A 25,141-nucleotide genomic window follows, 5' to 3' on the forward strand; every position below is an offset into this window, starting at 1 on the left:
CAGTCCTTGTGCGACTAAATTAAATCAAATTGTATCTGAGGGGACTATCTCATCTTTTATAGGATATTTGTGAACTTTAGATAGATAGTATTTTCTAAATTAACATGATCCTATTAAATGAAATCATGAGTCATTGGTGCTTTTTACCATATGGAAAAAACTAGTAAGATGCTTATGTTATTCATCTCATATTCATGGCCACTTTCATATTATAAAGCATACATTCTATAAATCAAATCTATAAGGGAAAATGCTGCTTGCTACAACCGAGGAATCCTGTAGTTAATATGTAGTTAATTTTGTAGTTAAATCCTCAGATTTAAAGTATATTTTGCAGTAATACGTATTGTACAATGAATGCATTTAATATAACAAATGTTTTGAAACATTAAACTAATGCAAAAGTCATGGGACTGAAGGTACAAATGGGTATCACAATACAAAAATATCTATTCCACATGCTGAATTTAATCTGATCACATATACAGTGACCTGGTTCTCACACATACATACAGTATATGTATATACATACCCTTACCTGCGCCGTATACATCGGCTATGACATATTTGCCAGACCATCTGATAATCTAACACAAATGTTGTACGTGTGATTGCTGCCATATGTGTTAATTATATGATTTGTATTAAACAAATAAGAGTCTTGCTAGATTTTTTTTTTAGGGCTTTTCCATATGGGTAAATAGCCCTTCAACCCCAAGATTTGCATTAGTTTAATGTTAAAGCATGCACGCTTGTTGTATTAAATGTAGAGCCTTCAGTTTAGAAAGGGAGAACCTGCATTATGTAAATCCGCCCCCCATGAATTTATTTGACAGTTAACTGCTAACCTCCACTTCCCTTTGGACTAAGCACACACACACACACACACACACACACACACTCTCTCACACTCACACACACTCACACAGACACACACACACACACACACCCAACATTTTTTTTTTTTTTTAACCTATGACAGGTTATTTCTAGATTCCTAACAACAGGAGAATACAGCATGTAAAGACTTGAATTCTCTCGAGGAAATTGCATTAAGCGAATTTCACAAAGATGCAAATAATCCAGTATATTTTACCTTCAAAAATCTTCTCCCCATTTCAGCCTGGTCCACTTAGCAAACATTCATTTGTTTTGCTGTAAAATTAGTTGATCACACACATTTCCATGAAGATTTCCAATTTAAGCAGGTACAACACAAAACATAAAAGAAGTTACCGGTCACATGGATGGCACGTGAGCAAAGGAAGAGGAATGTAATTCTTCACCGTTGCTAATAGCGGATGATAGATTTCAGGTTAAAGCTTTGTTCTCACGGGAAGGAAAGCTTTTGTAAGAGAGTTTCCAGCAGATGTGTGAGAGACGTACCTGCCGGGCGGTGGGCTACCTGTGCACTCGAGCAGCTCGTTCCCCAACCCAGCGCTGCACTCAGCCCGCACACTTCCTGCTGCCGCTGGCCCCCAATTCTTAGAATCCGTAAACGCGACTTCCTCACCCGGCGATGCTGCCTCTACACACTGCCTCGACACGCAGGGGATCGGCGTCGAAGCCGTCGGACCGACACACTCAAGCACACGCACACGCACACGCACACAGACAGACAGACGGACGCGTGCAGGTGGGTTGCGTGTCTGACTGAGAAGCAGTCGAAGGCCTGGGGTTTAGTACTGCTCTTGCCCTCTGAATTCCCCTGGGCCTCTCCCAACACCTGGATGGGAATTCATCCGCTTAGTCACCTCTGCGGGGCCGTCCCCAGCCCCGCGCTTCACTGCAGAAGGCCGTAGGCCCGTCACACGCACACAATGCACATTTTCATTCATCTGCCAACGGCATGAACTCTCACTAAACATCAATTACGATAGGCTGCCAGACCGTCGCTGACGGTGTTCTGGCAGAGCGCGGACACAAGGGGCGTCCATAGAGGGGGGAAACGAAAGCGAAACATCACGTTCGTCTCCCTCTCTTTCACTCGGGAACTTCTGGGGCGCTGCTGCTCGTGAAAGGGGGCATGTTGTCTGGTTCCTGGAGCTGCTGCTCGTGACAGGGGGCATGTTGTCTGGTTCCTGGAGCTGCTGCTCGTGACAGGGGGCATGTTGTCTGGTTCCTGGAGCTGCTGCTCGTGACAGGGGGCATGTTGTCTGGTTCCTGGAGCTGCTGCTCGTGAAAGGGGGCATGTTGTCTGGTTTCTGTCCCCTTCCGTGAAGCACAGACACTTTTCACGCTCACAGAGTGGTGTGTGCCACGTTTCTCTGACGTTGGCCTCACAAAGGCTAAAGCGCACTTTCACGACCGTCAAATATACCCTTTTATGGACAGTACCATATATGTGTACTGTATGGTATATGTGCTTTGGGGGCTTCAGATTAGGTGTATACCTTTGTTCTATTTCTGCACCAAACATTTTAAAATCATACTCTTTTTCTTGGGTCTGGGATGGAAAGGAGTATTTCTGATAAACATTGAAAAAATAAACATAACCTTTCTCCTGTGCTTACTGAAGCTCTGTGGTCGTACTTTTCACCTTTTATTGAGTGAATCCATTAAATAAATACCCCCGTTGTGAATGAATGAGTTTACATTTGGAATATTAAGCTTTACATCCTTGGAATTTTATAAAAATCTGCATTGTATTTTAAGCGTGACAGAAAAGCCAAAAGTCACTTTTTATGAAACAATTTTTTTTAAAAATGTAATCACTGGATTTTGGTAAAAATGTTGCATTATGAAGCATGTATTATCTACATCATGATACAACAGAAAAGCCAAAAATTCTATCTTTAAATAACATTCAAAAATCACTTGATTTGGTAACAATGTACATTACATTACATTACATTATTGGCATTTGGCAGACGCTCTTATCCAGAGCGACGTACAACAAAGTGCATACCCATAACCAGGGATAAGTTCGCTGAAAGACCCTAGAGGTAAGTACAATTTCAACCAAGTCTGCAAAAGAATTTTGGCAAGGTCTCCAACATGCTTGGAACAACCTCCCTGCTGATTGTCTTATAGAACTATAGGACAGCGTTGGCTATCTCAGAGAAGTGATGCAGTTTTAATGCCAAAGGTTGGTAACAAAACATATTGATTTGATTCAGTTTTGAACTATTCTGTCAAATTACTAAAATGTAATGTAAAATGTATAGTACGTTTATTTAGGACCTTTCATTTAATTATTTTTTAAATAATCTTATCTGTACAGAATGTTATACAGGTGCCTTTTGCACAGTACTGTATGTATACTTGTGGCTTTGAAAAGTGTATAAGCTTGTGTTTTTTCAGTGAACAGTGTGTAAGTTCATGTTTTCAGTGAACAGTGTGTAAGTTCATGTTTTCAGTGAACGGAGTGTAAGTTCATGTTTTCAGTGAACAGTGTATAAGTTCATGTTTTCAGTGAACGCCGTGTAAGTTCATGTTTTCAGTGAACAGTGTGTAAGTTCATGTTTTCAGTGAACAGTGTGTACATTCGTGTTTTCAGTGAACAGTGTGTAAGTTCATGTTTTCAGTGAACAGTGTGTAAGTTCATGTTTTCAGTGAACAGTGTGTACGTTCGTGTTTTCAGTGAACAGTGTGTACATTCGTGTTTTCAGTGCATGACCTCATCGTTCTCTGGGTTCTGAGAAGGCGACCTTCTGTGGGCTCGACAGTGATCTCAGTCTCAGCGCTGTAATCTTCTCCCCAGCCTCCCCGATCAGCGTTCCCCGCCAGTCCTCCATTTGCATAAACTTTTGGTGAATCATTCTGACGCTCAACATCCCGCGAGGGGAAAGTTTATGGAGCTGGTATCCAGGAAGTGAGCGGCCTGCTGGTTATCAGCGGCGGTGGGCGGGGCCTTTTTCAGCACACTGCGGCACGGCCGTGACCTGAGATCAAACGCAGAACACGCCACTCACAATGACGCGCGCGGACCAACCACACACTCATCACCAACTGCCTTCAGTGGCACACCTCAGCGCCGGCAACAAGGAAAGCCGTACAGGGACTCTGTGTGGACCATGGACTCACTGATTGATTGATTGATTGATTGATTGATTGATCAACGTTACAGTTACAGTCTGTGAAACGGCTTGAAAACCTCCCAGTAACCCCGCCCTGCTCAGCACCATGCCCTCAGACACGCCCCGGGGTCTCGGGGCTTGTGGTCTTGCCAGTAACCGCCCCACGCCCGGTCTCCCGTGGTTCTCACTCAGATGTGGCCACGGCGTGATGAGGTCATTATCTGTGGAAATGCATCTGCACCACGCAGCCACTCCCTGGGGCCGCCAGGACTAAACGCACAGTAACGCCCCTCTGCTTATGAGAACTGGCTGTGCTTAATCACAGGTTGCTAATTACATCAGCGACGTTTTTCAGGTCTCGGAGGAAGAACACTCAGTGGAACGATCGTTTACGACGATTTCACACTGTTTGATCTGTTTGCATCACAAATCCAGCACGTAGAGGTAGGGATAGGTAGAGTTAGCTGCAGTCGTACATGGAAATGTGCTTATCTATTTTTAAATACCTGGAGCACAGTTTTGCTGTGATTCTAACAGTATATGTATGAATACTGTATTTTGGAGAAGATATACTAGCTGTACCTTTCTTGTTCATATTCATTTAAATTCTGAACATAATTGAGAAATGTCATCTGGAGCACAATGCTCGAGCTGTGGACCGATTGGCCAGTCCGGAGCAGTTCTTCAGTTTGCCATTTTTAAATCTAAATAAAGGTACTAATGACTCAAATATTTAAAATAAAAAAGATAAGCCTTGCACCCAGAAATAAAGCTGTTATTTTACACTAATTACAGCCAGCATATCATCCAATTCCAGCAACCAATGACACAAACCTGAAGCATTGTGGGTAGAGGACTGGGCTTGCAACCCAGAAGCCACAGGTTTGAATCCCAGATACACTCTCAGGAAAAAATAATTCAATATGTATTATAAGCCAACAAAAGTTGTAATTACACAACCAATCACAACTCTACTGCAGTTGCCTTGTTTCTAATTTTCTGACAGCTCTATAACTGACCCTGGTTCAAGCCTGTACTTGGACACAGTAAAATCATCAGGATACACTTGCAGCTGTAACCGGTACTCATACACACGTCAGATAAGAGTTTGAGTCAATGACAATTGTCGTGCTGACAGATTCCAGATAATTGGAAGTAACTAATTATCGGATGTTTATAACCATCGCACCATGTTCCTGTGAACATAGCCATGGCCTTGACTGTGTGTGTTTGTGCACAGTAAACATAGGCTGGGGACCATGGCAACGCCATTGGTTCCTGTGTGAACAACAGGAAAGTGAAAATGTGTGTGTGTGTGTGTGAGCTAATCTGAGCAAGCACATAGCCTGTGGCCAATGGATCCAACTAGCCTACAATTCTTCATTGTACCTGACCACCACACCTAAACTGGCCTGCCAGGCTATCAAGAAATGAGACAAATTGTCTATAGTTTTCATACTGTGGGCAGAAACAAATAAGTCTGAAAAGTGTCATCTGCACATGAAATACACAACATGTTATCTGGCAATTAGTCTCCTCATATCTTGGGGCTCCATACTGTGTGTTTGGTTATGTTCGGTTATGTTATGCTATGTTACGCTATGTTACGCTATGTTATGTTATCTTATGCAATGTTATGGTGTGGAAGCATCAAGCTCTTTCTTGGACCGGTACACAATCCTATGGAATTAGAACACGGATGGCACTGAAGTGATGTCACAGAAGAGCACTGTGAGCAAACAGAGCTGTTTCTGGGAGATTCGTACATAAAGCTCCCTGGTATGTGTTTGCTGCATTTGAAGCCATGGCTAATGGCCTTAGGTTGTGGCTGGCTGTCATTTTGACGGTGCTTGTTGTAAATGTAAGCTGTAGGGCAATACCTGAGTCCAAGGCCGCTTCGACCTCATCTCCAGGGTTACTGTTGCCGAGAGCATCACCGGGGCGGGACTCAGGAGGGACACAGGACCTCACCAGGATCTCAAAACGGGATGCCATTCCAGACGTTCCCACGACTGATGATCCGTTCGACCCTGAAGACAGCTATGAAACAGGTGAAAACCACCTGTGTGCTTTCCTGGCCTCAGGGAATCCTGCAGATAATTTAAATAGCAGTTGTTCTAAACCTTTAAATGGGGTGAACAAAATGTACCACAAGTGCCTATTAAAATTGACTAATTACATTACAGTTACTTAGCTGACACTTTTATCCAAAGCACTTGATTGGACTAAGCAGGGCTCAATCCCCCCTGTAGCAATGTGGGGTTAAGGGCCTAGCTCAAGGGCCCAACAGCTGCACTGATCTGATTGTGGCCACACTGGGGGCCTGAACCAGCGGCCTCGCAGGGCCCAGCTCGGGCACGAGGCTGCCCCAGGCTTGCCGTTTGCTGATTGTGGCGATGTGAACACAGGGCCCGATGCTGATGAGCGCAGAGCTGGGCTGATGGAGGTCGTCATGGAGACCGTGGCCCACTTCCGGCACCACGTCCCCGGTCCTGCGGCCATCGTGGTGCCCATCGGCGTGGTGGCCATGTCCCTGCTCTGCTGCCTGACGTGCGTTTGTGTGCCCCCCCCCTCCCCTCCTCTCACCCCCCCCCCCCCCCCATATTCAAATTATACTGCAGACACTCACTCATATGCACAGTATTCACATTCATGCTTCCAGTCACTCGCGTGTAAACATTCTCCTCAATGACTTGTGTCTCCGTAATTACTGTGGATTTTAAAGACATTGCCAAACTACTGTTATCAGTCTGGATTAGTCATGGGGTTCCTTTCAGAAAATGAGTCGTGTCTCCTCCCTGCTTCTTTAAATTAGCATAGTATACAGGAACTGCGTGTGTCATTTCCTTTTGATTCATGATGATTAGTTTTCCACTTTTAGACTCCCAAAAAACGTTAGTCTTCCTAATTTGTGCAACATTGATGTGCAGAATTATCAGCTCAACACAACATCACTGTTGTTAGGCAATCCCCCAGCCAAACAAACAACTATATTTTCAAAAATTGTAGCATTCCAGGATAGATGAATGACAGTTCCTTGGTAACAATTACATTACATTAAAACATTAAAGAGTGATAAGTAATTAATATTAATTAATTAACATTTACATCCGACAAATATCATACAAAATTAATCATTTTAGCTAGCTTCCTTTTCTATCCACTGTCAATTAAGAAGCTAGCGAGCCAAGTACGTTTGCTGGCTAGCTACGTTTAAGCCACTTATCAAACATACTAACTAACCCAGGGGTCGGCAACCCTGGTCCTGGAGAGCCGCAGGGTGTGCTGGCTTTTGCTTTCGCCTTAATACCAGCAACTGATTCACGCCCAAGAAACCAGGTGAGGCCAGTTAACTGAGTAATCGACTGCTTTAATTGATCAGTTAAGTGCTGAGTAACAACAAAAGCTAGCACACCCCGTGGCTCTCCAGGACCAGGGTTGCCGACCCCTGAACTAACCCCTCTCATCTCTACCCCCCCCCCCTCTCCCAATTCTGAAATTAAACTGCGTACTCACTCTTACACACAACATTCACATTCATCCTTCCAGTCACTCAGTGTGAACATTCTCCTCAATGAGACCTCAGTGTCTCTGTAATTACTGTGGATGTGAGACATTGCCAAACTACTGTTATCAGTCTGGATTACTCATGGGTTTCCAACATCACTGTTGTTAGGCAACATCCCCCCAGCCAAACGACTCTATATCTTCTAAAATTTGCCTCCTGTAGCATTCCATTATAGATTAATGACAGTTCCTTGGTAACATTAATATTACATTAAAACATTAAAGAGTGATAGTTTCTTGGTTACCATTAATATTTACGTCTAACAAATATCACACAAAATTCTGGATTTTACCTACCTACCCTTTCCTGCTTCTGTCAACAGTGACACCAGGCCAGGGGGACCTATTTCACTGCAGCACTCTCACCCCCAGACTAAAACACCAGGCCAGGGGGACCTATTTCACTGCAACACTCTCACCCCCAGACTAAAACACCAGGCCAGGGGGACCTATTTCACGGCAGCACTCTCACCCCCAGACTAAAACAACAGTCCAGGGGGACCTATTTCACGGCAGCACTCTCACCCCCAGACTAAAACACCAGTCCAGGGGGACCTATTTCACTGCAACACTCTCACCCCCAGACTAAAACAACAGTCCAGGGGGACCTATTTCACTGCAGCACTCTCACCCCCAGACTAAAACACCAGGCCAGGGGTACCTATTTCACTGCAACACTCTCACCCCTAGACTAAAACACCAGGCCAGGGGGACCTATTTCACTGCAGCACTCTTACCACTAGACTAAAACACCAGGCCAGGGGGAACATTTTCACTGCAGCTCTCTTACCACTAGACTAAAACACCAGGCCAGGGGGAACATTTTCACTGCAACACTCTCACCCCTAGACTAAAACACCAGGCCAGGGGGAACATTTTCACTGCAGCTCTCTTACCCCCAGACTAAATGGCAGTCGAACAGGGACCTATTTCACTCTGACCTCTGTTGGAGTTTTTGGGTAAGGGTTAGGGATATGCCACAGGTGAATATGCAGAGGTGTGTATGGTGCATGTGGTGCAAGGTGGCGGCCTGTAACGTAGTGGTTAAGGTACATGACTGGAACCCGCAAGGTCGGTGGTTCTAATCCCGGTGTAGCCACAATAAGATCTGCACAGCCGTTGGGCCCTTGAGCAAGGCCCTTAACCCTGCACTGCTCCAGGGGAGGATTGTCTCCTGCTTAATCTAATCAACTGTACGTCGCTCTGGATAAGAGCGTCTGCCAAATGCCAATAATAATAATAATGTAATGTGAAATGCAGTGTGCTCACACAGCAGATTTTAACGGATCCTCTCTCTGTCCTCCAGGTTTGCCCTTGATCAGCCCCAGCAGTGAGACAGACACCATGACCAAAACACCCCTGTAACTTTACTCAGTTAACTGCTATTTTAAATTAACGTTGGTCATTAGTGAATTTAATAAACAGTGCATGTGTTTCAAAGAAAGATAACAGCCCTACACAGTTAAAATATTTTATCAATATGAAAATGAATATTGTATAAATATGTGATATCAGGCATACTGCACCAATATAAATATGAATAATTACTTTTCAGAATGAATTAACTCTAAAGTGTAGCTTTTCTTTTTGTCATATAATCTCCAATTCCTCAATTACCTTTCAGAGGAATATTCTTATTTCATCATTATTCATTTTTATTTATTGATTTAAATTATTCTAACTGAACTGGGTCAGTATGATGTGCTAAACATGTATGAATTAAGTCATTAATATTAATGGGTTTTAATGACAATAGTGTTTAACAACAAACTGATTTAAAAAAAACTGACCCATTAGAACATTACATTTACATTTACATTTTAGTCATTTGGCGGACGCTTTTAATCCAAAGCGATTTACAAGAGCATGCTGGATCACACCTGACAACACCGCCACTCCCGCTGCCCTCTCATCCTCCTTCTCCTTCTCGCACACTCCTTCCGGCCGTGGCGGTGGTACTGGTCTTTTAATTTCCCCCTCATGGAAATTCTCTGTTCTCCCCCTCTCTGACCTGTCCATATCCACTTTTGAATTCCATTCTGTTGCAGTATCCTACCCTACTAACCTTTTTATTGCAGTTATCTATCGTCCTCCAGGGCCCCTGGGAAACTTCCTTGATGAGCTAGACACCCTTCTCAGCTCCTTCCCTGAGGATGGCACCCCACTGAAACATCCACCTAGAAGCCTCCCAGGCTGCTGCATTCCTACCGCTACTCCACTCCTTCGGCCTCTCCCTGCAACACTCTCCTCCAACCCACAAGGTGGGCAATGTCCTAGACCATGTCTTTGTGAGGAACTGCTCATGCTCTGATTTCACGGTTACCCCTCTGCATACATCTGATCACCACTTCATCTCATTCTCCCTCCCTCTTCCTCCCCATCCTCCTCCCCCTCCTCCCACCCACACTTCCTCAGCCTGCCGTAACCTCCACTCCCTCTCACCCTCTTCCTTTGCCACCACTGTCACCGCCTCACTCCCCCCTCTCAAATCCTTCTCCAAACTCCCCACTGACTCTGCATCTGCCACCCTCCTTTCATCTCTCTCCTCTGCCTTTGACTCTCTCTGTCCCCCTGTCTCAAAGCCACCTCGCACATCCCCTCCCAGTCCTTGGATATCTGACACCTTCCGTACCTCCAGGGCCAGCCTCCGCGCAGCGGAGAGGAAGTGGGGAAAATCCAGAGACCCTTCAGACCTCACAACTTACCAGTCTCTCCTGGCGGCATTCTCTTCTGCTGTCACTGCCGCCAAAGCAAAATACTATCAGACATAAATTCAGAATTCTACTTCTAACCCCCGGAAACTGTTCTCTATTTTCTCCTCTCTCCTCAACACACCGCCTCCTCCACCTCAGTCCTCCTTCGCTGCTGATGACTTTGCTGATTTTTTTGATGAAAAGGTCACAGACATCCGCAGATCCTTTACAACCACTGCCCCCTTCACTGTGCCCTTCCCCCCCTCTAGGCCCATCCCTTCCTTTTCCACTTTCTCCCCCCTTACAGACTCTGATGTTTCTCAACTCCTGCTCTCCCACCGCCCTACAACCTGTGCCCTTGAACCTATCCCCTCTTCTCTTCTCCAGACTATCACACCTGACATTCTCCCATTTGTCACCTCCCTTGTCAACTCCTCCCTGTCTTCTGGCTGTTTTCCAGCATCCTCCAAGAGGGCCCACATCACTCCGCTGCTAAAAAAAAGCCTACTCTGGATCCCTCCATCATCCAGAACTACCGCCCGGTATCTCTTCTTCCTTTTTTTCCTAAAACCATAGAACAAGCCGCTTCTACTCAACTTTCTTCTTTCTTTTCTAACAACAACCTGCTAGACCCCCATCAGTCTGGCTTCAGATCGGGCCACTCGACAGAGACCGCGCTCCTCTCCGTCAGTGAGTCGCTCCATGCCGCTCGAGCAGCCTCCCTCTCCTCTGTCCTCATTCTTCTAGATCTCTCTGCTGCCTTCAACACTGTGGATCACTCCATCTTCCTGTCCGCCCTATCAGCAACGGGAATCTGTGGCACAGCCCTGGACTTGATTGAGTCCTACCTCTCTGGTCGCTCCTTCCAGGTTGCCTGGGCTGGTACGGTATCGACACCTCAGCCCCTTGCCACAGGAGTTCCCCAGGGCTCAGTCCTAGGCCCGCTTCTTTTTTCTCTTGACACTCGTTCCCTTGGCTCTGTGATCACTGCACATGGGCTATCCTACCACCGCTATGCGGACGATACCCAACTCTTCATCTCGTTCCCACCTTCTGATACATAAGTTTCAGCCCGTATCTCTGCTTGCCTGAGTGACATCCAGGATGGACAACCACCATCTAAAGCTCAACCCAGGTAAGACTGAAATGATATTCATCACTGCTAATACCTCTCCCCATCTGGATCTCTCCATTTCCCTCGGGGATACCACACTCACACCATCACCCAGTGCAAGGAACCTCGGCGTGGTGATGGACAGCAGACTGTCCCTTTCCGAGAACATTGCGGCGGTGACCCAGTCATGCAGGTTCTTCGTGTACAACATACGGAGAATCCGCCCCTTTCTCACCCCCTACTCGACCCAGCTCCTGGTCCAAGCGATGGTTCTGTCCCGCCTAGACTACTACAATTCCCTCTTGGCTGGCCTCCCAGCGTCCGCCATCAGACCCCTCCAACTTATCCAGAATGCAGCAGCTCGTCTGGTCTTCAACCTTCCCAAATACTCACACGTCACCCCCCTGCTTACTTCCCCCCACTGGCTGCCTGTCATGGCTCGCATCAAATTCAAAACATTGGTGCTAGCCTTCCAAGCAGTTAAGGGGTCTTCCCCAGCTTATCTACAAAAAATCATCAGACCCTACACCCCTGCCAGACCTCTTCGTTCAGCCTCCACATGCTGCTTGGCACCTCCCCCTCTCCGAACCTCCACCTCACGCTCACGACTACTGTCTGTTCTGGCTCCACGGTGGTGGAACGAACTCCCCGTTGAGGTCAGAACTGTAGAATCTCTCCCCACCTTCAAGCGCAAGCTGAAGACACAGCTCTTCAAGCAGCACCTCTCCCCGTCCCTCCCTACCTCCCTGTGAACCTTAATTGTTGTCTTTGTGATTTACTTTGTGTAACGGTATTTTTAGTTGGCTAGGTAAGCAGTATTTGGATGGTTAAGTTTGGTCACTTTTGCTTTGTTGTTTGTTTATTTGTTCGTGTAAAAAAAAAAAAAAAAAAAAAAAAGGCCCTGGTCCTTATCTTTGTTGTACAGGTAAGCAAGTGAAATTGTACTTCCCTCTAGGGTCTTTCAGCGAACTTATCCCTGGTTATGGGTATGCACTTTGTTGTACGTCGCTCTGGATAAGAGCGTCTGCCAAATGCCATTAATGTAATAGTTTCTTCCACAAGTCAAAGCATAACTCGGAAAATACACTTGAAATGCTGTTCTAAACATATAGTCATCATAAGTGCAATTTTTTTTTTTTTTTGGGGGGGGTTAGACAAGGAGGATAGGGATATCAGAAAGGGGGGGGTGGGGGAAATCAGGAGGGAGGACTAAGGTACAGTTTGAAAAGGTGTGTTTTTAGTCTGCATCGAAATAGGGGGAGGGATTCTGCTGTCCTGACAGTGGTAGGCAAGTCAAGAGATATTTGATTGTTTGAGTTGTGCACAAATGAAACGCTTACTAAACATTACATTATTTTATATCAGACCACTTACAGGATACGAGGTGAGAGGCCATCATCTGTTCCCTGGTTGCCCGTGTCTGAAGCCACGAATAATGAATAACTACACCGGGCTTAAAAACTACTGCAACTTTCTGTTTAAAGCTATTTAAAACGGCCTTTTAGCCAAACAAACAATTTTATTTACAATTAAATTGTAAATTGAACGATCGAACACTAACAACGCTAGAGGGCGTTTGTACTCAGGAATCCGTTGTGAGGTTCAGCGGACCAATAGGACCGATAAAAGGCTCAATGTAGCCTATTGCAGTTGCGACCTGTTATTCCTCTTAATCATTTATGTCAAATCTTAGAAATCTTCTTAATTTATTTATTTTCTTAAATATTTCATTATTTCAAACTGAAATATGTTAATGAGGTATAATTTTACATTTAAAGAAAATGTTGCTTGTGTAGGAATATCCCTTTCTTTAATGAGACAGCGGGGCTTGGAAAAATATTACTGATTGTTTTTCATGGCAATCCAGATATTACTGATATGGTGCATGCATCAATGTATAGCTACTGATAACGCTTTTATCTCAAATCTCAGTGCACAAAGCTGACTTCAATTCAATTTCCCTTCCTTTTCCTAGGATCGTAAAGTATGCAGTGTTTAACATGGCACATGTATTGACCTGTGCAAGCGGTCTCTGGGCGGCCGCAGCGGGTCGGATGGCAAAGTCCTGTTACATAAGAACGACATACCAGCATCCACGCTTTTCACAATTTCTAGCAGGCAATCGAAAATTGGTGGATATTGCTTATTTCGCAAACGCTCTTCCGCACTGCTCCGTGAAAATATTTGAAGTACTAAATCGCTTGATCAATGATTGCTGAATTCAGATTAAATCGCTGGGTGTAGCCCATCATTTAACTCTTTACGAATACGGGCGGCGCCGATGGGGTTAAAACACGCCTCACTCCTGAGTGTAAAATAGGCGGGTTCAGAGCGTATTCACATCCAATCGCGGTAACCTACATTGGGTCAGTGTCACTGCCGTGGGAATAAATATGGATTATGATTGAATAATACAAAAATTATTGCGTTCCAGTAAAACCACTTGGCGATTCTCTGAATCCCATGTAGTGGACAGAGATTATTCGAGCGGACCACATGGATTTGCATTGCAGACGGTAGCCTATTTGAACAGCTACCGTAGCTAGCTATCTACTGACGGTCTAGTCTCTCCTGCCGGGATTGGGTGTGTTTAGCGAAATCGTTTCGCTTTTGTCCATCATTATTGCATGCACTGCTGTCTGTTTTCGGTAGCCATGTGTCTTCTACGTGGAAATAGGGACTGAAGTATTTCTAGTGTTGATGATGCACATAAACTGTAGCCTAGCTAATTGCTTAAATGGTGTTCTTTTATACCGTAATTCGTTAACTTAATTCGTTGGAGTGCCATCCCTAACCTGTGCCATTTTTTTTAGTTGTGATTTAAGCCGTCGACTTCCTGGTGACTACAATTACTCTGTGGATATTGAGCTCGTTATATATGGTATCAGAACGGGATACGATTTGCCAGTTTTTATTAACTTACTGATTTACTAGCCTACAGTTAAGAGATACGATTAGATAACTCGCATGGGCGTTATCATCTCTCAGGCGACTCGAAACATATTTCGCTAGCCTTGTTGATATTTCACTGGGGTTAATTTTAAGTGCATCCTCTTGCAAGCAAAGGTGCTTGACAGCTTTTCCCATTTATCGTCACAGCGCATTTGCGTATGGTTGCAGGACCCAACCTATTTTCGCCTGCAGGCAGCCAGACAGCATATAGCTGCGCTCTATTTAATTTGGAGGCATTTTAGCCGGAACATTTCGCCGTTCATGTTTCGTCAGGAAATCAGTGTACTGTCGTTCATTCCGTCTTGTTCTTACCTTTTCCAATACGAGAAGAGGAACATGTCTCGGTACAATATCTATAGCCTGTTAGACTGGGTCTACGGTGGTGTGGACCCCAAGTTCGAAGGAAACGGGGGGCCCGAATGTGCCGCCTTCCTATCCCCACAACAGCGCTTCAACGAGAGCTTGGTGATGATTTTTATATCCATCATAGAGGTGATACTAGCGCTGAGAAAGATCAACATTTCGAAAGAACTGAAAGAAATCGCCAAGGATGGAGGCGGATGCAAGGCCAAGGAAGACAGCTTGGGCAAGAACTTGTTGCTGGTGGCTCTGTGTATGACATTTGGGGTGGAGGTCGGCTTCAAGTTTGCCACCAAGACGGTGATCTACCTACTGAATCCCTGTCACGTTGTCACCATGGTACAGGTATGCATGCAAGTACATTAAGTAGGCTATTGATATGATTTATGTATTGGGTGTGTCGAAGTGCCCCTGAGCAAGACACCTTACCCCCAAATGCTCCTGACCAGCTGGTTGGTGCCTGGAATGGCAGCCGTCGGTGTGTGAGTGTGTGTATGAGTGCGTGTGTGTGTGTGTGTGTGTGTGTATGAATGGGTGTGTGTGTGTGTGTGTATGAATGGGTGAATGAGAAGCATCAATTGTGCAGCACTTTGGATAAAGGCGCTATATAAATTCAGACCATTTAACATTTACCATATGATCAATGTACAATGTAACCTACATTAAAATAATGTTGGGATGACATCCGACCAGTGACCACACCATTCAACAAGCCCATGCAGGTACACGGAATCAATAATCATCAATCAAGACTAATAGGTTACCTTCCTGTGAATTGAACAATAATGTGGGGCCAAAATAATAAATAGTCTATTAGACTTTACAGAAATAGCCTGCTTGGTTAGTTACGATATGATTCATGATGAAAGCTGTAAGCTTTGTCAGGGTCATTAATTAAATCCAGACCCATCTATATGAAGAGTTGATGTTGTATCTGCACATGTGTGTACACATAATTCATAAGTACTATATGACAAGCATGAAGGAGTGATTATTGAAAATATTGCATATTGCTGCCTTTCTCAAATTTAAGCTGTAAAATGTTGAGCTATCTGTCCCCCAGTGATGGTATGTTTACTCACAGGCTTCATTAAGGAACAAGGTTAACGGAATAGTGCAAAGCAGTATTAATTTTCTCCCAGGTAAAGGTGTTCGTTATTTAAATTACTGTCCTCTTGCGCGGTACTGCTTTGCATTTCTGCTGCGCCATGCTGTTCTTGTGCAGCACTGTTTAATCACAGGCTCAGTCCTCGACCTCTACCTGTGGTACCTCTACCTGTGGTACCTCACAGTACCACACTGTGGTACCTCACAGTACCACACTGTGGTACCTCTACCTGTGGTACCTCACAGTACCACACTGTGGTACCTCTACCTGTGGCACCTCACAGTACCACACTGTGGTACCTCTACCTGTGGTACCTCACAGTACCACACTGTGGTACCTCTACCTGTGGTACCTCACAGTACCAGACTGTGGTACCTCTACCTGTGGTACCTCACAGTACCACACTGTGGTACCTCTACCTGTGGTACCTCACAGTACCACACTGTGGTACCTCTACCTGTGGTACCTCACAGTACCACACTGTGGTACCTCTACCTGTGGCACCTCACAGTACCACACTGTGGTACCTCTACCTGTGGCACCTCACAGTACCACACTGTGGTACCTCTACCTGTGGTACCTCACAGTACCACACTGTGGTACCTCTACCTGTGGTACCTCTACCTGTGGTACCTCACAGTACCACACTGTGGTACCTCTACCTGTGGCACCTCACAGTACCACACTGTGGTACCTCTACCTGTGGTACCTCACAGTACCACACTGTGGTACCTCACAGTACCACACTGTGGTACCTCTACCTGTGGTACCTCACAGTACCACACTGTGGTACCTCTACCTGTGGCACCTCACAGTACCACACTGTGGTACCTCTACCTGTGGTACCTCACAGTACCACACTGTGGTACCTCTACCTGTGGTACCTCACACTCCGTCTGCAGCTGCCACTGGGAGTGGGTGGGCTCATGGCACCTTTACCTGGATACCTGGATACCTGGATACCTGGTTCCTCCCCACCACCTCACATTCCACTGGCTCTCCTGTAGTACTGTGTGTACACTGTAGTGTGTAGAATAGTCACTGGCTCTCCTGTAGTACTGTGTGTACACTGTAGTGTGTAGAATAGTCACTGGCTCTCCTGTTGTACTGTGTGCCCTGTAGGGTATGAAATAGTCACTGGCTCTCCTGTAGTACTGTGTGTACACTGTAGTGTGTAACTCCTTCTCCTGTAGTACTGTGTGCCCTGTAGGGTGTGTAATAGTCACTGGCTCTCCTGTAGTACTGTGTGCCCTGTAGGGTGTGTAATAGTCACTGGCTCTCCTGTAGTACTGTGTGTGGACTGTAGGGTATAAAATAGTCTCTTTTCACTCAAATGACAATTCCTATTAAGAGTGCTGATCTGTTGATGAAGAAATCATCCACTGCTCTCCGATGCCACCATGCAAAGAGTGCTGTTTCCCCAATGACTAAAATAAACCAGATACTTGTGTTTACTGCCCATAAATTGAAGCCTAATCGTTCCCTCTTGGCATTATTGCTGAATCTCCAGATTTCTTTCTGTGAAGCGAGCTGGATTGCAGTGAAACACCAGTTTCTGTTTACTGTCATTAAATGAGTCCGTGCAGGTTTACAAAGAGACACACTCAGACTGCGGGGATTATGGCTTTCATCAATTAAAAAACTACAAGAAACGACACAAAAAACTGTCAGAAATCAAATGTAGATATACTGTAAGCGCAGAACCTACGCTAAGCCTCTCGATACCGGACTAAGCCTAGCCACACCGTATTGACTAGCCTTCTACAGCATTCGCCAACGCACAGGAAGCCGTTACGCTGGTAACGCAATCCTGAGGACACAGGATGATTTGTAAATCGCTAGAAACGTCTATTTCATGTGGATGTCTGTCCATATCAGAGGCTGGTGGACACTCCGTCAGGCAACCGTTGCTGGTCCCAGTGGCATTCGCTTTATACTTAATAAATTAAATATATTTTAAATTAAACAAAGACCATCGTCCATGTCGGGCGACGTAGTAATGCTCAGGAACCTTCTGCGATTTCAGTCGAGTATGAACCAGCCTTCGGGGCTTCCCTTTAGAGACAATGGTATCAATTTTGGCTAACTGATTTCTGAAAGCAGATATACAGGAAATACCAGGCTGAGCATTTTTGCATGTTCTTTGTTTTTTGGCTTCAGGTAAGTTGTTCTGAAAGGCATTTTTCTTTACATTTGAGGAAGAGCGTTGATGCTCTAATGTCTCTGATCCCTTCACTTGAGCTGTAGAAGCAGAAATAGGCTGGCTGCTGGCGACCAGTGCCTCTGTGAAAGGCCCTGGCTCTGATCCCGACCGCGGCTCCGATCCCGACCGCGGCAGAGCCAGCCGCGTCCTGCATAACGGGGCGAAGCTTCGGCCAGGAAGAGCGCTTGGGATGGCGGGGCGTTTGGCGTCGCTGCTCAGCGGTAATCGCGGTGGCTGGCTTTGGGCTCCCTGGTTTAATGACGGCACTGAGGCAACAGCTGTCAGTGCTGCTGGGGGCCTCCAATGCCAGCGCACACCCCCCCGGAACTGTGGGTGTTGTAGCGACGGAACAGGCCTGCAATTATCCTGGGCATCGCACGCGGCGAGATGAGACGGACGGACGGATGCTTCGTGGTGAGGGGCGTTGGGGCGCGAATCAGTCGTGAGCTCATCTCTTGGGCTCATGGGCACTGGCCTATCAGCTGCTCCTCTGTCACATTTCAGCACCGCCCCCCTGCTCTCACCGCCCCCTGCTCTGTGCAGGGCGTGTGTGTTACTCCCCCTGCTCTGTGCAGGGCGTGTGTGTTACTCCTCCTGCTCTGTGTAGTGTGTGTGTTACCCCCCCCTGCACTGTGTAGGGTGTGTGTGTTACTCCTCCTGCTCTGTGTAGGGTGTGTGTGTTACCCCCCCCTGCTCTGTGTAGGGTGTGTGTGTTACCCCCCCCTGCTCTGTGTAGGGCGTGTGTGTTACTCCCCCTGCTCTGTGTAGGACGTGTGTGTTACCCCCCCTGCTCTGTGTAGGGTGTGTGTGTTACCCCCCCTGCACTGTGTAGGGCGTGTGTGTTACCCCCCCTGCTCTGTGTAGGGCGTGTGTGTTACCCCCCCTGCTCTGTGTAGGGCGTGTGTGTTACTCCCCCTGCACTGTGTAGGGCGTGTGTGTTACCCCCCCTGCTCTGTGCAGGGCGTGTGTGTTACCCCCCTGCTCTGTGCAGGGCGTGTGTGTTACCCCCCCTGCTCTGTGTAGGGCGTGTGCGTTTCCCCCCCTGCACTGTGTAGGGTGTGTGCGTTACTCCCCCTGCTCTGTGCAGGACGTGTGCATTACCCCCCCCTGCACTGTGTAGGGCGTGTGCGTTACCCCCCCTGCACTGTGTAGGGTGTGTGCGTTACTCCCCCTGCACTGTGTAGGGCGTGTGCGTTTTACACTCCAGCCTGTGCTCTGATCTTGTGTTTCTAATTGGTCAGTTCCGCACAATGTTCTGGGTAGTTTTATTTTTAGAATTTTAAAAGCAAAAGTGTTGATAATGCAGAACGGCACCTGACCTTTTCCCAGTGAAATTCCTCAGACGCATTCCCCTTTTCACACCATTCATACATTCGTACACAGTTCTCCGTTGTGTCTTGTCTTTGTGTCTACGCAGAGCTGGCTGTTAGCGCTGCGCTTTCTGTCCCAGGGCTAATATTTGGCAGGTAAATAAAGAGCACGGTACTGGTCAAGCGTGGCCAGGTCTGTTACAGTGATGGCCTTTGCTGAGATTTCTTTAAAAATGTGCCTCTTAATAATTTCATGTGCCTAATTATTTCTGATAAAGTTGTGCACTTAGACTGCGGGAGGTCAACAGGTTCAGCTGAATTCTGGTTGGGAGAAAATCGGGGATAAAATATAAAAATATAAAAAAATACATAAAGTTTTCACACCATCACCCTCATTTTGGTTGTATGTGTACACTACGTAACAGTAGTACACAGGGGCGGGACAGTACACTCGATTGTTACCATACAATACACATTATTGTTTTCACGATACGATATGGTCACAAAATTAAAAAATCTAGTTCAGATTAAGACAATGTAGAATAGAATAAGTTTACTTGTTTAGTCCTGAGGCTAAAACTGTACCTCCCATGATGGGATGATGAAGTAAGCTTTCAGTCTTTATGTAAACATTGTCCTTCTAGTACATTTGTGCCTCAGGAATAAACAAGTAACACTCACTCACACACACTCTCTCACACACACACACACACACACACACACACACACACACACACACACACACACACACACACACACACACACACACACACACACACACACACACACACACACACACACACACACACACACACACACACACACACACACACACACGACATGGCTCAGGCAGTAAGAGCAGTCGTCTGGCAGTCGGAGGGTTGCCGGTTCGATCCCCCGCCCGGGCTGTGTCGAAGTGTCCCTGAGCAAGACACCTAACCCCCAAATGCTCCTGACGAACTGGTCGGGGCCTTGCATGGCAGCCAATCGCCGCCTTGCATGGCAGCCAATCGCCGTCAGTGTGTGAGTGTGTGTATGAATGGGTGAATGGAGAAGCATCAATTGTACAGCGCTTTGGATAAAGGCGCTATATAAATGCCTGCCATTTACCATTTACCATTCACTCACACACTCTCTCTCTCTCTCTCTCACACACACACACAGGACATGCGCACACACACACACACACACTCACTCACACACTCTCTCTCTCTCTCTCACACACACACACACACACAGACACATTCATACTTATTCTCTCATACATGCACACACAGGACATGCGCACACACACACACACACACACACACACATACATACTCTCTCACTCTCACACACACACAGACATACTCTCTCACTCTCACACACACACAGACATACTCTCTCACTCTCACACACACACTCACTCACACACTCTCTCTCACTCTCACACACACACAGACATACTCTCTCACTCTCACACACACACTCACTCACACACTCTCTCTCACTCTCACACACACACAGACATACTCTCTCACTCTCACACACACACAGACATACTCTCTCTCATACACACACACAGACTCCCTTCCCTTCCTCTCTTTACTCTAAGGGTCCTGCCCTGTGTATTTCCTCTGTTTAAACGCTGAGACTGCAGCTCAGGAGCAGGAGGTGTGGTGGAGTTCCCCTGTGAGGGTGGAGGCGTCGTTGAGCAGAAACACTGACTTTAGCGATAAGGGGAGACTGCAGGCCAGGTGGCAGGCTGTGGGCCGCCGGGCGCAGGCTGTGGGCCCCCGGGCGCAGGCTGTGGGCTCCCGGGCGCAGGCTGTGGGCCCCCGGGCGCAGGATGTGGGCCCCCGGGCGCAGGATGTGGGCCCCCGGGCGCAGGATGTGGGCCCCCGGGCGCAGGATGTGGGCCCCTGGGCGCAGGCTGGTTAGCGTCTGAGTCAGCCACTTTCTCCTCAACTTGGGCCTTTCTACACTGCAGCACTAAGGCACCAGAACAGAAATGCTGGGATTGGCTCATTTAGGCAGCAGTAATGCCGGGATTGGCTGCTTTAGGCAGCAGTAATGCCGGGAATGGCTGCTTTAGGCAGCGGTAATGCTGGGATTGGCTGCTTTAGGCAGCAGTAATGCCGGGATTGGCTGCTTTAGGCAGCGGTAATGCTGGGATTGGCTGCTTTAGGCAGCAGTAACACACTAGACTGGTTTTCCCAAATGGCATTTCCTGGCAGTTTACCTCATCTTGAACCTGGTGCACTTTTCTTGCGTAAGCGGTTACCTGGAATTTCACCCCTGCGCTTTCCTCACACGCTGCTGCAGGGAGCTGCCTTGCCTTCACTCCTGCGAGCAGTCCCTGATCCAAGAGCAAACCCGCGCCTGTTTAACCCGGGACGTCCTGCAGGTCTCATGTCTCCTGTGTGGGTTTCTGCTCGGAGGTTTGGAGTCGCTCTCCCAGGTGTGCGGTGACCCGGCAGAACAGATGGGGGCTGTTCTCCAGGCAGGAGCCCGGCGGTGGACCGGGCCTGGGATGGGAAGCTCTCTCGGCACACAGATGAGCTGTGGAACGGGCACACCATGGGACCCTCCACAGCCTGAGATCACTGGAGGACTGGCCTGGCTTAACTGGGCCAGTCAGAATGAACGTCAACATCGTCCCACCCTACAGCTGACTGAAATTTGAGGTGGCGGCCAATTGGAAAGCAGGTTTTAGTCCTAAGAATCACAGTGTACAAAATCAGTTGCCATGTTGGCATTTCTGGCTGGTTGAATAAATGCTTCCAGTTTGGCTGAGGTCTGCACAGTGATGAACGGTGTTGGGCCTGTCCTGTGTTCAGGCCGTACGCACCTCTGTGTTCAGCTGAAAAGGCTTTTCATCGCAGGCGAAGAAGCATAGGCAGCTGTCCTTATTTCTTTTAGTGAAGATGCTCTCGAGAGAAGCACTGCAGTGTGGAGGTATCAGCGCTGCCATCAAAGAAGAAAGGGCCTTGAATGTGGAGTGAGCTTATGAGCGTCTGTTGAGAGGGAGAGAGGGGGAGGGGGAGGGAGAGAGAGGGAGAGGAAGAGGGGAGAGAGTGAGGAAGGGGGGGAGAGAGGGAGGAAGAGGGGAGAGGGGGAGGGAGAGGGAGTGAAGAGAGATTATTCCAGTACTGCTGGTGAGAGTCAGACACACTTACACTATACGATAAATCCTGATATAATAACATTCATGCTTTGTTTGATTGGTCGTGGGTTTGCTTTGTGAGATTGGGATTGAGAGTGAATGTTTGCCCATGGCAAACCTTTTCTGTTTGTTTTAAAGCGGCTCGATAAAACCTTTTCACTTTTACAAACAACACTCTGGCATGAAAACGTAATCTCTGTGGCGACTGAGAACAGCACTGGAGTGGGCCTTGGGGTTGAGTATTTGTGCTTCCTCTCGTCTGTGCTGTTTGGCTAAATGCCTGTGTTGTTTGGCTAAAATGTCTGTTTCATGGCTAAGTGTCTGTGCTTTATGGCTAAATGTATGGGGAAAACCCTGCAGTAGTGTCAGAGCTGTGGTAAAAAGGACACAACACCTAAACTGTGTGCAGTTCGAGGTGCACTGAGCATGCTCAGTTAAGGTTGGTCCGATCAGTTTATTGCCTGAAGCTCGTGAATATTTCCCTCTTCTCTGTGTAACTCTGAGATGGAAGTTCTGTGGCCCAGTGGAGTACTCACACACACACACACGCACGCACGCTCACACACACACACACTCACACACACACACACGCACGCACGCTCACACACACACACACTCTCACACACTCACACACACACTCTCTCACACACTCACACACACACGCACGCTCACACACACACACACTCACACACACACACACGCACGCACGCTCACACACACACACACTCACACACACACACGCACGCACGCTCACACACACACACACTCTCACACACTCACACACACACTCTCTCACACACTCACACACACACGCACGCTCACACACACACACACTCACACACACACACACGCACGCACGCTCACACACACACACACTCTCACACACTCACACACACACTCTCTCACACACTCACACACACACACACGCACACTCTCACACACTCACACGCTCACACACACACACACACACACACACACACACACACACACACACACACACACTCTCTCACACACTCACATACACACGCACGCTCACACACACACACTCTCACAGACACACACACACACACACACACACACTCTCTCACACACTCACACACACGCACTCACACACACACACATGCACACACTCGCTCTCTCATACACACGCACGCTCACACACACACCTGTTTCAGAGCTGCTGCTGGCCTTGAGCTGTGTATCGTGGGCGTGCTCTTGGTGTGGAGAACCTGTTCTGTGAAGTCGGGTAATTGGCCGTCCCATCCCTGAGTAGTCTGCTGCTTTGGATTGCAAAGCATATTTTAGTGTTATGGTAAGAGACTGTTGTGTAACACTACACACAGGCATGGCACGGTTTGTGTGTGTGTGCGTGTGTCTGTACATGTGCAGGGTATATGTGTGTGTGTGTGTACCTGTGTGTAGGTGCATAGCATAACTATTCCTGTGGCTGTGCAGTGTGTGTGTGTTTATGCAGGTACAGCGGGTAAAATAAGTATTGAACACGTCACCATTTTTCTCAGTAAATATATTTCTAAAGGTGCTACTGACATGAAATTTTCACCAGATTTCACATGCAAAGAAATCAAACCTTAGATGTCCATAAATTAAGTTATGTGTAATAAAATGGAATGACACAGGGAAAAAGTATTGAACACATGAAGAAATGGAGGTGCAAAAAGGCACCAAAAGCCAAGACAACAGCTGAAATCTATCAGTAATCAGAAAGCAATCCTGCCCCTTGTCAGTGCAAATTAATATCAGCTGGTTCGGTCCCAACTGATGGCTTATAAAAAGGTGTCACACAAGAAACATCCCATGATCTCTCTCAAGACCTTTGCAACCTTATTGTTGCAAAACATACTAATGGCATTGGTTACAGAAGGATATCTAAACTTCTGAATGTTCCAGTGAGCACTGTTGCGGCCATAATCCGGAAGTGGAAACAACATCATTTCACCATAAACCGGCCACGACCAGGTGCTCCTCGCAAGATTTCTGACAGAGGAGTCAAAAGAATTATCAGAAGAGTTGTCCAAGAGCCAAGGACCACTTGTGGAGAGCTTCAGAAAGACCTGGAATTAGCAGGTACAATTGTTTCAAAGAAAACAATAAGTAACGCACTCAACAGCCATGGCCTGTATGCACGCTCACCACGCAAGACTCCATTGCTGAAGAAAAAAACATGTTGAAGCTCGTTTAAAGTTTGCTGCACAACATTTAGACAAGCCTGTGAAATACTGGGAGAATATAGTCTGGTCAGATGAGACCAAAATTGAACTCTTTGGATGCCATAATACACACCATGTTTGGAGGTCAAATGGCACAGCACATCACCCCAAAAACACCATACCAACAGTGAAGTTTGGAGGTGGGAACATCATGGTGTGGGGCTGTTTTTCAGCATACGGCACTGGCAAATTCATGTAATTGAAGGAAGGATGAATGGAAAAATGTACCGAGACCTTCTTGATAAAAATCTGCTGCCATCTACCAGGATGATGAAGATGAAACGAGGGTGGACATTTCAGCAAGACAATGATCCCAAACACACAGCCAAGGAAACTCTCACTGGGTTTCAGAGAAAGAAAATAAAGCTGCTAGAATGGCCCAGCCAATCACCTGACTTGAATCCAATAGAAAATCTATGGAAAGAACTAAAGATTAGAGTTC

General features: G+C 46.8%; 1 protein-coding gene across 1 annotated transcript in view; it reads left to right on the top strand.

The window, feature by feature from the left end:
* The first annotated feature begins 13,699 nt into the window (after positions 1–13,699).
* Positions 13,700–25,141, top strand: part of LOC133133212 (transmembrane protein 164) — a 35,291-nt gene continuing 23,849 nt past the window's right edge. The window contains exon 1 of the mRNA XM_061249298.1: positions 13,700–15,050. Within this exon, the coding sequence (XP_061105282.1) occupies positions 14,607–15,050 (444 nt within the window). The 5' untranslated portion in view covers positions 13,700–14,606. The remainder of the gene's footprint in view (positions 15,051–25,141) is intronic.

The sequence above is a fragment of the Conger conger genome, chromosome 7 (assembly GCF_963514075.1).
Source record: "Conger conger chromosome 7, fConCon1.1, whole genome shotgun sequence".
Taxonomy (NCBI): Eukaryota; Metazoa; Chordata; class Actinopteri; order Anguilliformes; family Congridae; genus Conger; species Conger conger.